Genomic DNA, 13,556 nt, shown 5'->3' on the forward strand with positions numbered 1-13,556 from the left:
GCAAAGAGTCTGAATACTTATGTAAATAAGGTATTTCTGTTTTTTATTTTATTTACAAACATTTCTAAAAACCTGTTTTAGCTTCATCACTTAGGGGTATTGTGTGTAGATTGATGAGGGAACATTTTTTAAATACATTTTAGAATAAGGCTGTAACGTAACAAAATGTACATCTACTATGATGAGCTGAAGTAATACTGGCTTTAGGACCAGTGGACAGACCAGGGTTCAGTGGCCAAAGGATGTGTAAGAGACTGTCTCCTTTGAGGCTCTAATTATGTCAATGAGCTTGTAGGAAATTAAAACATTTGGTTGAGGATGAGGGGATATAAATCTATTTTCTCAAATAAAATGTTTCAATAGGCACGTTCCCATGCTTATCGAGTGTTTGGTTGCATTAGAAAAGACACACATGAAAACAAAACAGACTTTGTAGTCACATTTTTCTACACATGTAGCAATGCTGTGTTCAGATGTGTGTGGGTTAGTCATACCTGTGCCTGAGTGTTGGGTCGTTGGTTGCCATCTTTGTCGCCAAACGTCTTCCTGCAGTTCTCCAGCCACTGTGGGCATCAGATAAGGGAGGAAGGGAGTGCGTGAATACGTCATGAGATTGATACCAGTCTATGCAAGTCTACTTTTCTTTGAATTGTGTGTGTGTAGGGGTTGGGTGGGGGTAGATTTAATAAGAGCGCTGTACTTAGCGAATTAAAGAGGGTCTGTTCTAGTGCAGCGGGGCGGAGATCAATCCTCAAGGGACCGCACCAGTCTCATTCAATTAGCACCCCAGCATCCCCAAGCTCACACTCACACACTCACACTCACACTCACACTCACACACTCACACTCACACTCACACTCACACACTCACACTCACACTCACACTCACACTCACACACACACATCTGTCCTCTTTACCCCTTCCTCCCCCATCTCTCCTTCCTCCCCTCTAACTGATTTAGGAGCGCCAGGGAATATTTTTAGCCCGTCAGCAGGGGATGTCGCTAGCAATGTGGACGCTAAATCCACTCCTTCTCCCTGTGATACAATGGCTGACCTAACGATGAGACACCCAACCCATTTACCTCCTTATGACTCAGTTGATTGTCACTGTTGTGTTCTCTCAGCCTCTTCCTCCCTGATCTGGAGGGGAAATGATGTGTAATCTAGAGCCTCATTGAGCCTTCCTCGCTAGGAATGAGAGGCCATTGAAGTACAACCAGTGGTCTGGTGCAGGGATGGTCTGAGTACAGATATGTGGTATGATCATTAGCCATAATTGGATGGAATAAGGATGTGGGATTGTGTGCTCTAGGGGTTCAGGAAACAGTTGGTAAGAGTGTACTGTAGCTAGGGATGAGAGTATGTACTGTATAGCTGTAAATGAGGATGAGATGGAGCTCACCTCCTCGGCCGCCTCCCTCTTGCCATTGTAGGTGTCCAGGTGTTCCTGCAACTCCAGCACACTAAACTTCAGAGTCTCCAGCAGTCCACATGAGACCAACTACGACACAAACAGACCCGACAACACACATTCAATAAATATAGTACCTAACTTCCAAGTTGGACCAAACTTTTTTATAACAGTAGCTAGGTTTCTATACAATTGGCGTCACATTTTCATGCGAATATTCTAAATTCTGCATAAAGAAAATGTGCATTTTCACTCCAGTGGTGTTTCCACCAAACTGATTTGTTGCGTAGAAAAATCAGTCCGTGATGTAGTGCACGCACACATAATGTAATTTTTCACTTAAGTGTATTGTATAAAAATTGAAAGTTCAATGTGTTTCCATCCATTTTAAACTTCACATAGAATTGTGAGATAAAGATCTGTCATTCTCATTAAAAGCAAGTGTAAGAAGCGGAAGATCTGTTCTATGTGTGTTAATTCTATGCGTTTGTCTTTTACTTTCGGTTTTATACATCAGCTGAAAATATATTTCACAGTGGTACAAAGATTCTCTACACTATACTTGCTTGTTTTGTCACAAACTGAAATTAGGCAAACTATTACAATTTTAGCAATCAGGAAATGGAGCGATTTCTGCATTTGCACCTTTAATTGACCACAAAACCAACTTTTAGCAATGGCCTTCTCAATCTCTGGTTAAATGGAAAAATACAGTCCATAAGCGCAGAAGGATCTTAAGGATCTGGAAAGATTCTACATGAAAGAATGGTCCAAGATCCCTTCCAATGTGTTCTCCAATCTTTTAAAGCATTTAAGAAAAAGGCTCAATAGCCAGGTTTCCATCCAATTGCAGACTGATTTGCATGCCAATATTAAAAATTGTGCTTAAAGAAAATATGCACATTTACCCACCAGTGTTGTTTCCACCAAACTCACTTAAGTTTTGATGTACCGAATAAAAGTCTAAAGTTCAATGAGTTTCCATCCATTTTCAACTCTGACAATTTTTGTGTGTGACAAAACTGCCGGTAAACAGCAGTCAAGCATTGATCATCAAGTCATCAGAATAAGACCCTTAATATTTATCGGAAAGGAGCATCAAGCTCATCACCGGGCACTTTCACCACCCCTGTGAAGTTCATTATAACTTATTTCAACTATAGCCTGATAAACTACATGGTTTCCCGAGTCGTAGTGGGAAGACCACACAGCATAAATGCGTGACAAATTTACTTCGATATGATGGTTATTATATCAATATTTGCGCATAATGGGGTTCCATCACCATTTCTCACATAATTAATTTGACCCCAAAAAATATCACAATGTCGAACGAACAAATTCTGTCGGCATTTATAAAATGTTACAGAAACTTAATGTTTCAATCGTGTTGTGATTAGGGTTGCAAAGAGTCGGAAACCTTCAGGTAAATTTCCAGAATTTCCCCGGAACTTTTCCATGGGAAGTTAAGCCCTGGAATTTGGGGAATTTTGCTTAAATTTATTTTAAAAAGTTAGCTTATAACAGTGAACCTTTTTTGTGGGATACACATAAGGCAATTCTAGGTCTTGTGGCATATTTTGGTTAAACTATCCCCAATTCAATGGAATTGCAACCCTCTGCATGCACAGTGCATTCTTCCATCACATGTACAGCTGATTCTCAAGATCTTGCACACTAATGAGATGTTATTGAGCCCACACTACTTCACTGTCTGAGCCAAGGACTACATGCTTTCTGGTAAGTTTTGATTACAATACTGGGTGGGGTGAATATATTTTATATGATATACATTATTTTTTTGTTAACTAGTGAATAGTAGCCTACAGCAAAGTGTGTTTAAATCATTCCTAACTTGTTAACAATTTCTGCTAGTTAGTTTTTGCTAACATGTGGGTTTTAGCTTGCTTGAGCCTGCTAACTGAGGAGTGTTACTTCACCTGTTCCCATACATTTGAAGTCAGCAGTTTACATACACTTAGGTTTGAGTCATTAAAACTAGTTTTTCAACCACTCCACACATTTTTTGTTCACAAACTATAGTTTTGGCAAGTCGGTTAGGACATCTACTTTGTGCATGACACAAGTAATTTTTCAAACAATTGTTTACAGACAGATTATTTCACTTATAATTCACTGTATTACAATTCCAGTGGGTCAGAAGTTTACATACATTAAGTTGACTGTGCCTTTAAACAGCTTGGGAAATCCCAGAAAATTATGTCATGGCTTTAGAAGCTCTGATTGACTCAAATGATGTCAATTATCCTATTGGAGGTGTACCTGTGAATGTATTTCAAGGCCTACCTTCAAACTTAGTGCCTCTTTGCTTGACATCATGGGAAAATCAAAAGAAATCAGCCAAGACCACAGAAAAAAATTGTAGACCTCCACAAGTCTGGTTCATCCTTGGGAGCAATTTCCGAAACGCCTGAAGGTACCACGTTCATCTGTACAAACAATAGTTCGCAAGCATAAACACTATGAGACCACGCAGCTGTCATACCGCTCAGGATGGAGATGCGTTCTGTCTCCTAGAGATGAACGTACTTTGGTGCGAAAAGTGCAAATCAATCCCAGAACAACAGCAAAGGACCTTGTGAAGATGCAGGAGGAAACAGGTACAAAAGTATCTATATACACATAACCTGAAAGGCCGTTCAGCAAGGAAGAAGCCACTGCTCCAAAACCGCCATAAAAAAGCCAGACTACGGTTTGCAACTGCAAACAGGGACAAAGATCGTACTTTTTGGAGAAATGTCCTCTGGTCTGATGAAACAAAAATATAACAACTGTTTGGCCATAATGACCATCGTTATGTTTGGAGGAAAAAGGGAGAGGTTTGCAAGCCGAAGAACACCATCCCAACCGTGAAGCACAGGGGTGGCAGCATCATGTTGTGGGGGTGCTTTGCTGCAAGAGGGACTCGTGCACTTCACAAAATAGATGGCATCATGAGGTAGGAAAATTATGTGGATATATTGAAGCAACATCAAGACATCAGTCAGGAAGTTAAAGCTTGGGTCTTCCAGATGGACAATGACCCCAAGCATACCTCCAAAGTTGTGGCAAAATGGGTTAAGGACAACAAAGTGAAGGTATTGGAGTGGCCATCACAAAGCCCTGACCTCATCCTATATAAAGTTTGTGGGCAGAAGTGAAAAGGCATGTGCAAGCAAGGAGGCCTACAAACCTGACTCAGTTACACCAGCTCTGTCAGGAGGAATGGGCCAAAATTCAGCCAACGTATTGTGGGAAGCTTGTGGAAGGCTACCCGAAACGTTTGACCCAAGTTAAACAATGTAATTGAGTGTATGTAAACTTCTGACCCACTGGGAATGTGATGAAAGAAATAAAAGCTCAAATAAATCATTCTCTACTATTATTCTGACATTTCACATTTTTAAAGTAAAGTGGTAATCCTAACTGACCTAAGACAGGGAATTTTTACTAGGATTAAATGTCAGAAACTTCCAACTTCAACTGTACACGTTTAATTTTCAGACATTTATCTTACAAAGGAGTTGTTTAATCTAACTGCTTAACTATTTATTTGTACATGCAATTTAATATATATATATTTTTTTCACATTTATTTCCTAACCTTTACAGTAAAATGCCACGGGCACTATATGATGTATGGAGACATTTCACTGTAGCTAATGTAGAAGGAACAGCTGTGTACATTTCCCTCAGGGCTCACAACAAGCAACTGCTGACAAAAGTCCCTTTACTTCTAGTCGAGGTGAAAATGATGAATCAGACAACTTATCGATAGCAACAGCTCATGGTCCTGGAATCAGAAGTTTTTTTGACTCAATGGAGGAATGTAGTCAGAAATGCTGATAAATGTCTTGCTCAAGCTGTGTATGAAAGTGGTTCACCTCTGATGCTCACAGGCGATGTGTATTGGAAGAGATTTCAGAATGTTCTTCGCCCAGCATACACCCCTCCAACCAGACATGCTTTATACACTCATTTGCTGGATGCAGAGTTCAAGTGAAGGTCAAGCAAATCAGAGAAGGCAATCATCTCTGATGGGTGGTCGAATGCTCGTAGGCAAGGAATAATTAACTACATCTCCACCCCTCAACTAGTATTCTACAAGAGCACAGACACAAGGGACAACAGACACACCGGTCGGTCTCCACATTGCAGATGAGCTGAACAACATAAGTTATTTGCACTGGTGACAGACAATGCTGTAAACATGAAGGCTGCTTGGTCTAAAGTGGAGGAGTCCTACCCTCACATCACACCTATTTTGGCTGTGCTGCTCATGCATTGAATCTGCTCCTCAAGGACATCGTGGCACTGAAAACAATGGATACACTCTACAAGAAAGCCAAGGAAATGGTTAGGTATGTGAAGAGTCATCAAGTTATAGCAGCAATCTACCTCACCAAGCAAAGTGAGAAGAATAAGAGCATCACATTGAAGCTGTCCAGCAACACCCGTTGGTGTGGTGTTGTCATCATGTTTGACAGTCTCCTGGAGGGGAAGGAGTCTCACCAAGAAATGGCCATATCACAGTCTGCCAATATGGACAGCCCCATCAAGAGGATCTTCCTGGATGATGTATTTTGGGAGAGAGTGGTAAGCAGACTGAAACCTTTAGCATTAGCCATTGCACGGACTGAGGGAGACAATGCCATCCTGCCTGATGTTCAGAATCTGCTTGCAGATGTAAGAGAAGAAATCCGTACTGCCCTGCCCACTTCACTGTGGTTCCAAGCAGAGGAAACTGCAGTTCTGAAATGCATCAAAAAGCGTGAAGACTTCTGCCTGAAGCCTATACACGCCGCAGCAAACATGTTGGACCCCAAGTATGCTGGCAAGAGTATCCTGTCTGGTGCAGAGATCAACAAGGCCTATGGTGTCATCACCGCCGTGTTTCGCCACCTTGGCCTGGATGAGGGAAAGGTTCTTGGCAGTCTGGCGAAGTACACTTCCATGCAAGGGCTTTGGGATGGAGATGCAATATGGCAGTCGTCCCAACATATCTCATCAACCCCCTGGTGGAAGGGATTTTGTGGATCTTTTTCCCCCTCTTTCCCCTCTTTCCCCCGTTGCCTCCATCATACTCTAAGCCGCCTCAGAGCGCAACTGGTCCTTGTTTGGGAACACACACACACACCAAAGCATGCAACAGGCTGATCAATACAAGGGTTGAAAAACTGGTGGCCATCCGGGCAAATTTGAGGCTTTTTGAGCCTGACAACGAGCCACCCTCAACAAGGTTGGAAAATGACAGTGAAGATGAGGCCTCAGAGTCTGATGTTCAAGAGGGACATTGAGGAAGTCCAGGGAGAAGACATGGAAGCCTAAGAGGAAGACAACCAAAGCTTAAGTTTCTCAACTATCATTTTACAGATGATGAAAACATTTTTGGGAGGTGCGATGGATCATTGGGGATCATCCAATATTCCTTTTCTTTTTCAGTGAAATCATCCCATGTGAAGAGTCAACTCATTTAATTAAAGTTCAATTCATAACTAAATAGTTTTTTCTATTTCTATTGGAAGGATTTAATCATTTGCAATTATGTCTAGTTATGATAAGGTAAAAGGTTAATTCTTTAGTCTCCATATGATATGGCAAATATATCCAATGCAAAAAACATCTCCATTTAAAATGGTATTAATTTAATTTGCATATATTTCCATTAATTCCCACAGAATGTTTCCACCTCTGAATATTCCCCAAAATGTGCAACCCTAGTTGTGATATATATTTTTTAAAGAGATTAACTGGATATTAACATGGTTAGTGCTGTTATCCTCGGAAGGGGAAGGTGCTGAAAACAGGGGATCCAATAATATTTACTGCCAACTTTGAGATGTTTTTATTTATTACTTGTTAAACAAAATCTTTCACTAAGCAATTGTATAAGTATAAATTATATTTTTTTATTTTTTTTAAATTGAGCATACAATATAACTCAGTATTCATATTATTTATTTTATACAGTATTTTTTGCTCATCTTTATCAAGGTATCCAATAATTTGGGACCCCACTAACATAGAAATGCTGTGAAAATCTGTCAAGACACGAACCATGAGAAAGGGTTAAACATTTAACGTATACTATACACGTAGATAAACGGCAGAAAAACCGGCAGAATATTATCAATGACATTTCAACAGCTGTTAATAGGTTGTCCACCGCAGGAAATCCTCACTGGTACTCTAGTTTATAGAAATACCCTTATACTGTCCATCATGCAATATGCATAACATGAAATTGCATGCATAACAAGCACGACTAATTATATAACTACTGCCATCGCTAAAAATATCTTAACAAGCATGCTACAATTAGCTTTGTCATCCTTCCCTTTTGAAACCAGAGAGATGATGCAATATAATCTTTAGATTATTAAGGAAGTTGTAATCTTTGGGTTGGCAGGGAAGACTCACCGTCTCAGCGTCCAGCAGCACCGTGGGGCACTGGGAGCGTGAGGTCATGACCTCTAGGGAGCTGAGGAACTGGTTCCCCATTCGCTGCAGCCTCTCTCCCAGAAAACGCACTGACGAGTGGGTGATGGCGCCAAACTTCCTCTGCATGCTCTATACACAATCCACAGAGCAAACACACACACGGCAAATACACTGAGTGTACAAAACACTAAGAACATCTTCCTAATATTGACTTGCACCCCATTTGCCCTCAATTCGTCGGGGTATGGACTCTACAAGGTGTCGAAAGCGTTCCACAGGGATGCTGGCCCATGTTGACTCCAATGCATTGGGTGGACCATTGTTGATACACACAGGAAACTGTTGAGCCTGAAAAACCCCGTTCAAAGGCACTTCAATCTTTTGTCTTGCCCATTCACCTTCTGGATGGCAGACATACACAATCCATGTCGACAATTGTCTCAAGGCTTAAAAATCTTTCTTTAACATTTCTCCTCCACTTCACCTACACTGATTGAAGTGGATTTAACAAGTGAAATCAATAAAGGATCATAGCTTTCACCTGGTAAGACCGTCATAGAAAGATGTTCTTAATGTTATGTACACTCAGTGTATATACAGTACAAAACATAAATAAACACAGAAAACATACACTAAATATATCCCACTCCTCCTCCTCTCTCACCTTAAATAGTCGGGAGAACACATGGAAGGTGTACACAGCAGAGGACCCATCCGTGTCCGACAACATCTGGTTGACATGGACACGCCAGGCATCCTCCTCGTCCTCATAGGCAACAGGCTGGAAAGCTGCAAGGATGGCAGAGAGGAAGGGCGAGGGGGGAGGAGAGGCCTGGATCTCTGGGAAACCATCCTGATCACCCTCATCTTGACTGAAAACACACAGGATCAGTTTCAGTACTACTGACACACACACACAGGATTCACCTCATTCTGAATGCACAAGCGCACACACACACACCCTAGCTCTGACTACAACCAAAACATCACTCTCTCTATACATCGCTCTCATCCTCTCACTGCAGATGTTTTTGCTGCAGTGTTGTTTCAGCAGAGATCTACTGCAGAGCCAGATCAGACACATGGCGCTTTACCATCTTAACACACAAACACACACACACAGATACTCACAGGCCTGTGGGACCAAACAGCCTGATGAAGCAGACAGAGTAGAAGTATCTGATACCTGCGCTGCCGAGCGCTGTGGAGGACACAGTCTTCGTCCTCATCCTCACCTTAACTAGCGCCTCTCTCTCCCTCCCTCTCTCTGCAGCACGGTAACACTGCATCTCACTGCCAGCCTGCCTAGAACACTGCACTACCGTACCATCCCAAACATGACTACAGAGCAGAGCTCTGAGCCCAGAATCTGACACACACATACGCAGCAACACAGAGCAAGGCCCCAACCGCACCGAAGGAAGCTCAACATACAGCCTTCTACTGATTTAAGCTTTCTGCCTAGCACGCACATCATACGCACATCATGCACACGCACACGCAGCAGAGCCCTTTTGTTTTCCGGGGGAGGATCATTTGGAGCACTGCCATTTCCTCTAGCGATCTATCATACTGCTTGGGTTTTGGAGAGAGGGAACATTAAATTTAAGCACGTGTGTGTACTGAATGAACAAGCAAGAAGTGTGTGCATGGCTTCTAAATCTCTAGTTGAATAGAGTTGATTTGTAGCTGTACTGTGAGTGTCCTCTAACCAGAGTTTGCCCACCTTGATGAGTGTGTATATAAAAAGGCAAAGAGAAGCCTGAGCTGGACCACCTTCAGAGAGATGCCCTCAGCTCCCACCCAGCCCAAATGGGAGTAAAGCCAGTGATGAGGTCACCCATTACAGCAGCTCCAACACCGACCGACACACACACAGAGACTCCAACACAGCGTCTTTAGCACATACATACAATATTTGCTGTCACAGTACCCAGATCCACAACACACACAGGTTGGGAGCACCACAGGGTCAGCCACAGAGCAATTCCCCGGAGCAGGTTAGGGGGTAAAGTGCCTTGCTTAAGGGCACATCAGCAGTAGGTGGCACCTGAGATATTTATGCCAGCATTACTCCAGTTGCTGGCTCACTCCCCACAGATTCCGTATGTCAATATGGTTGTCCACATGCAAGTATGAACTGAAAACAGGTATGCAAATGTGACCAGAATTTCAATCTAGAGACAGGATCAATGTATACCTGCCAATACGTAATGGATCATTTATACACCTGAAGACATACAAACTGATATCTGACTAGAGGCCACAACCACTGCACCTTTGGCCACTGGTACAGGTCCTCTGATATTGGAGAGTAAAGTTAGCAGAGTAAAGCAGTCTTACCTGGACATATCAGAGAAGTCTGCCTCCTCCTCCTCACAGCGTTCATCCAGCTCCTTCAGCGCCAGCGTCACGTCCTCCTCACACACAGAGCCACAGGGGCTGTCTGGGATGGGGGGCAGCAGGGGCAGGGTCGTAGGGGAGTCCCCCTCCTCACAGAGGGACCCCGGCGGGGTGTCTATGGCCGGCAGGCGAGGGGGGGCTGGGTCCAGGTTGTCATGAGGGTCCTGAGAGTCTGTGAGGTCAAACAGCTCAGGGGGGTCCGGGGGCAGTGCGGGGGCACTGCTGCCAAACCCTGTGTCTGTGCTCACACTGCTGCTCAGCTCGTCTGCCGCCGTCATGCTGACCCCATCCTGTACAACACAGCCAGCAGGAGTTGTTCAGGAGCAAGTAAAAAATATAGTATAAACAGTGGTTCTCAAACCTCTCAGGGACACCCAGGTGTTTCACAATTTTGTTGTAGCCATGAATTAGCTCACCTGATTCACCTATTCAAGGCCTTGCTATATAGTTGACATCAGGTGTGCTAGCTCGGGAATAGATCAAATGCATGGAATAGCTGGTGCTCCCCGAGGAGAAGTTTGAGAACCACTGTACTAGAACACTACTCACACAAAATTACTCCTATTGAGACCTTACGGTTGCCACAGCAACAGCCCTTATAAGAATCTCCCTAAGAATATCTACTTAACCTTTATCTATGCCTGAAGTAGAAACATTACTGTCTCCCTCAATATACAACATTAAAGAATACACTATTATTCTTAACTATAGAAGAGGGAGTCTTGGTCAGCATAATTTAAAAGATGGATATTCACCTCACAGTTCATACTCTAAGTTTGTGTGTCTCTAGAGAAAGGCAAATCAATAAACAGAAGGGCCAATATCAATCTATGGAGCTGGCCTGCCATTAAGAGAGAGACCCTCAGGGTAATAACACACTGACGTGACCAGACGACAGGCTGAGAGAGCTAAAAGTCCTTCAGATAGATGAGATGTGTTGCACTCTGACGCAGTCCAAGCCATTTGGATGGATCAAACTACTGAATTATGGATCACAATGAATGACTAGAGTAGTTAAGAAAAAGACTACACGAGAAGGTTAACTTTGTGAGAGAAAAAAACATCATTTTGGTCAATATAAAGGTTTTGACTAGGTTTTGTTTAATCGTAAATTACAGTTGTAAGAAACGTAGCAGCCAGCTGCTAAGCACAGTAATACTGGAAACTGTCAAATGTTAAAAAAAACAACTGTTGAACATAAATCCACATCAGTGACTGCTGTGCTGTGTGACAGGGCAGTTATCTGCATTAGCCCACGGTGTGAGTCATATTACAGGAAACAAGTCAACAATGTTCATGCGAGACACGTCCACAGGGGGAGGAGTGCAGGAGTACAGGGGGAGGAGTGCAGGAGTACAGGGGGAGGAGTGCAGGAGTACAGGGGGAGGAGTGCAGGAGTACAGGGGGAGGAGTGCAGGAGTACAGGGGGAGGAGTGCAGGAGTACAGGGGGAGGAGTGCAGGAGTACAGGGGGAGGAGTGCAGGAGTACAGGGGGAGGAGTGCAGGAGTACAGGGGGAGGAGTGCAGGAGTACAGGGGGAGGAGTGCAGGAGTACAGGGGGAGGAGTGCAGGAGTACAGGGGGAGGAGTGGGGAGTACAGGGGGAGGAGTGGGGAGTACAGGGGGAGGAGTGCAGGAGTACAGGGGGAGGAGTGGGGAGTACAGGGGGAGGAGTGGGGAGTACAGGGGGAGGAGTGCAGGAGTACAGGGGGAGGAGTGCAGGAGTACAGGGGGAGGAGTGGGGAGTACAGGGGGAGGAGTGGGGAGTACAGGGGGAGGAGTGGGTAGTACAGGGGGAGGAGTGCAGGAGTACAGGGGGAGGAGTGCAGGAGTACAGGGGGAGGAGTGCAGGAGTACAGGGGGAGGAGTGGGGAGTACAGGGGGAGGAGTGCAGGAGTACAGGGGGAGGAGTGCAGGAGTACAGGGGGAGGAGTGCAGGAGTACAGGGGGAGGAGTGCAGGAGTACAGGGGGAGGAGTGCAGGAGTACAGGGGGAGGAGTGGGGAGTACAGGGGGAGGAGTGCAGGAGTACAGGGGGAGGAGTGCAGGAGTACAGGGGGAGGAGTGGGGAGTACAGGGGGAGGAGTGGGGAGTACAGGGGGAGGAGTGGGGAGTACAGGGGGAGGAGTGCAGGAGTACAGGGGGAGGAGTGCAGGAGTACAGGGGGAGGAGTGCAGGAGTACAGGGGGAGGAGTGGGGAGTACAGGGGGAGGAGTGCAGGAGTACAGGGGGAGGAGTGCAGGAGTACAGGGGGAGGAGTGCAGGAGTACAGGGGGAGGAGTGGGGAGTACAGGGGGAGGAGTGCAGGAGTACAGGGGGAGGAGTGCAGGAGTACAGGGGGAGGAGTGCAGGAGTACAGGGGGAGGAGTGCAGGAGTACAGGGGGAGGAGTGCAGGAGTACAGGGGGAGGAGTGCAGGAGTACAGGGGGAGGAGTGGGGAGTACAGGGGGAGGAGTGCAGGAGTACAGGGGGAGGAGTGCAGGAGTACAGGGGGAGGAGTGCAGGAGTACAGGGGGAGGAGTGCAGGAGTACAGGGGGAGGAGTGCAGGAGTACAGGGGGAGGAGTGCAGGAGTACAGGGGGAGGAGTGCAGGAGTACAGGGGGAGGAGTGCAGGAGTACAGGGGGAGGAGTGGGGAGTACAGGGGGAGGAGTGGGGAGTACAGGGGGAGGAGTGGGGAGTACAGGGGGAGGAGTGCAGGAGTACAGGGGGAGGAGTGCAGGAGTACAGGGGGAGGAGTGCAGGAGTACAGGGGGAGGAGTGGGGAGTACAGGGGGAGGAGTGCAGGAGTACAGGGGGAGGAGTGCAGGAGTACAGGGGGAGGAGTGCAGGAGTACAGGGGGAGGAGTGGGGAGTACAGGGGGAGGAGTGCAGGAGTACAGGGGGAGGAGTGGGGAGTACAGGGGGAGGAGTGCAGGAGTACAGGGGGAGGAGTGCAGGAGTACAGGGGGAGGAGTGCAGGAGTACAGGGGGAGGAGTGCAGGAGTACAGGGGGAGGAGTGCAGGAGTACAGGGGGAGGAGTGCAGGAGTACAGGGGGAGGAGTGCAGGAGTACAGGGGGAGGAGTGCAGGAGTACAGGGGGAGGAGTGCAGGAGTACAGGGGGAGGAGTGCAGGAGTACAGGGGGAGGAGTGCAGGAGTACAGGGGGAGGAGTGCAGGAGTACAGGGGGAGGAGTGCAGGAGTACAGGGGGAGGAGTGCAGGAGTACAGGGGGAGGAGTGCAGGAGTACAGGGGGAGGAGTGCAGGAGTACAGGGGGAGGAGTGCAGGAGTACAGGGGGAGGAGTGCAGGAGTACAGGG

General features: G+C 45.8%; 1 protein-coding gene across 1 annotated transcript in view; it reads right to left on the reverse strand.

The window, feature by feature from the left end:
- LOC120054916 (protein furry homolog-like) overlaps positions 1-13,556 on the reverse strand; it is a 50,344-nt gene that overhangs the window by 6,860 nt on the left and 29,928 nt on the right. The window contains exons 52-56 of the mRNA XM_039002652.1: positions 10,199-10,548; positions 8,520-8,727; positions 7,835-7,984; positions 1,406-1,504; positions 495-563 (exon numbers count right to left, since the gene is read on the reverse strand). Coding sequence (XP_038858580.1) covers positions 495-563; positions 1,406-1,504; positions 7,835-7,984; positions 8,520-8,727; positions 10,199-10,548 — 876 coding nt within the window. The remainder of the gene's footprint in view (positions 1-494; positions 564-1,405; positions 1,505-7,834; positions 7,985-8,519; positions 8,728-10,198; positions 10,549-13,556) is intronic.

The sequence above is a fragment of the Salvelinus namaycush genome, chromosome 10 (assembly GCF_016432855.1).
Source record: "Salvelinus namaycush isolate Seneca chromosome 10, SaNama_1.0, whole genome shotgun sequence".
Classification (NCBI taxonomy): Eukaryota; Metazoa; Chordata; class Actinopteri; order Salmoniformes; family Salmonidae; genus Salvelinus; species Salvelinus namaycush.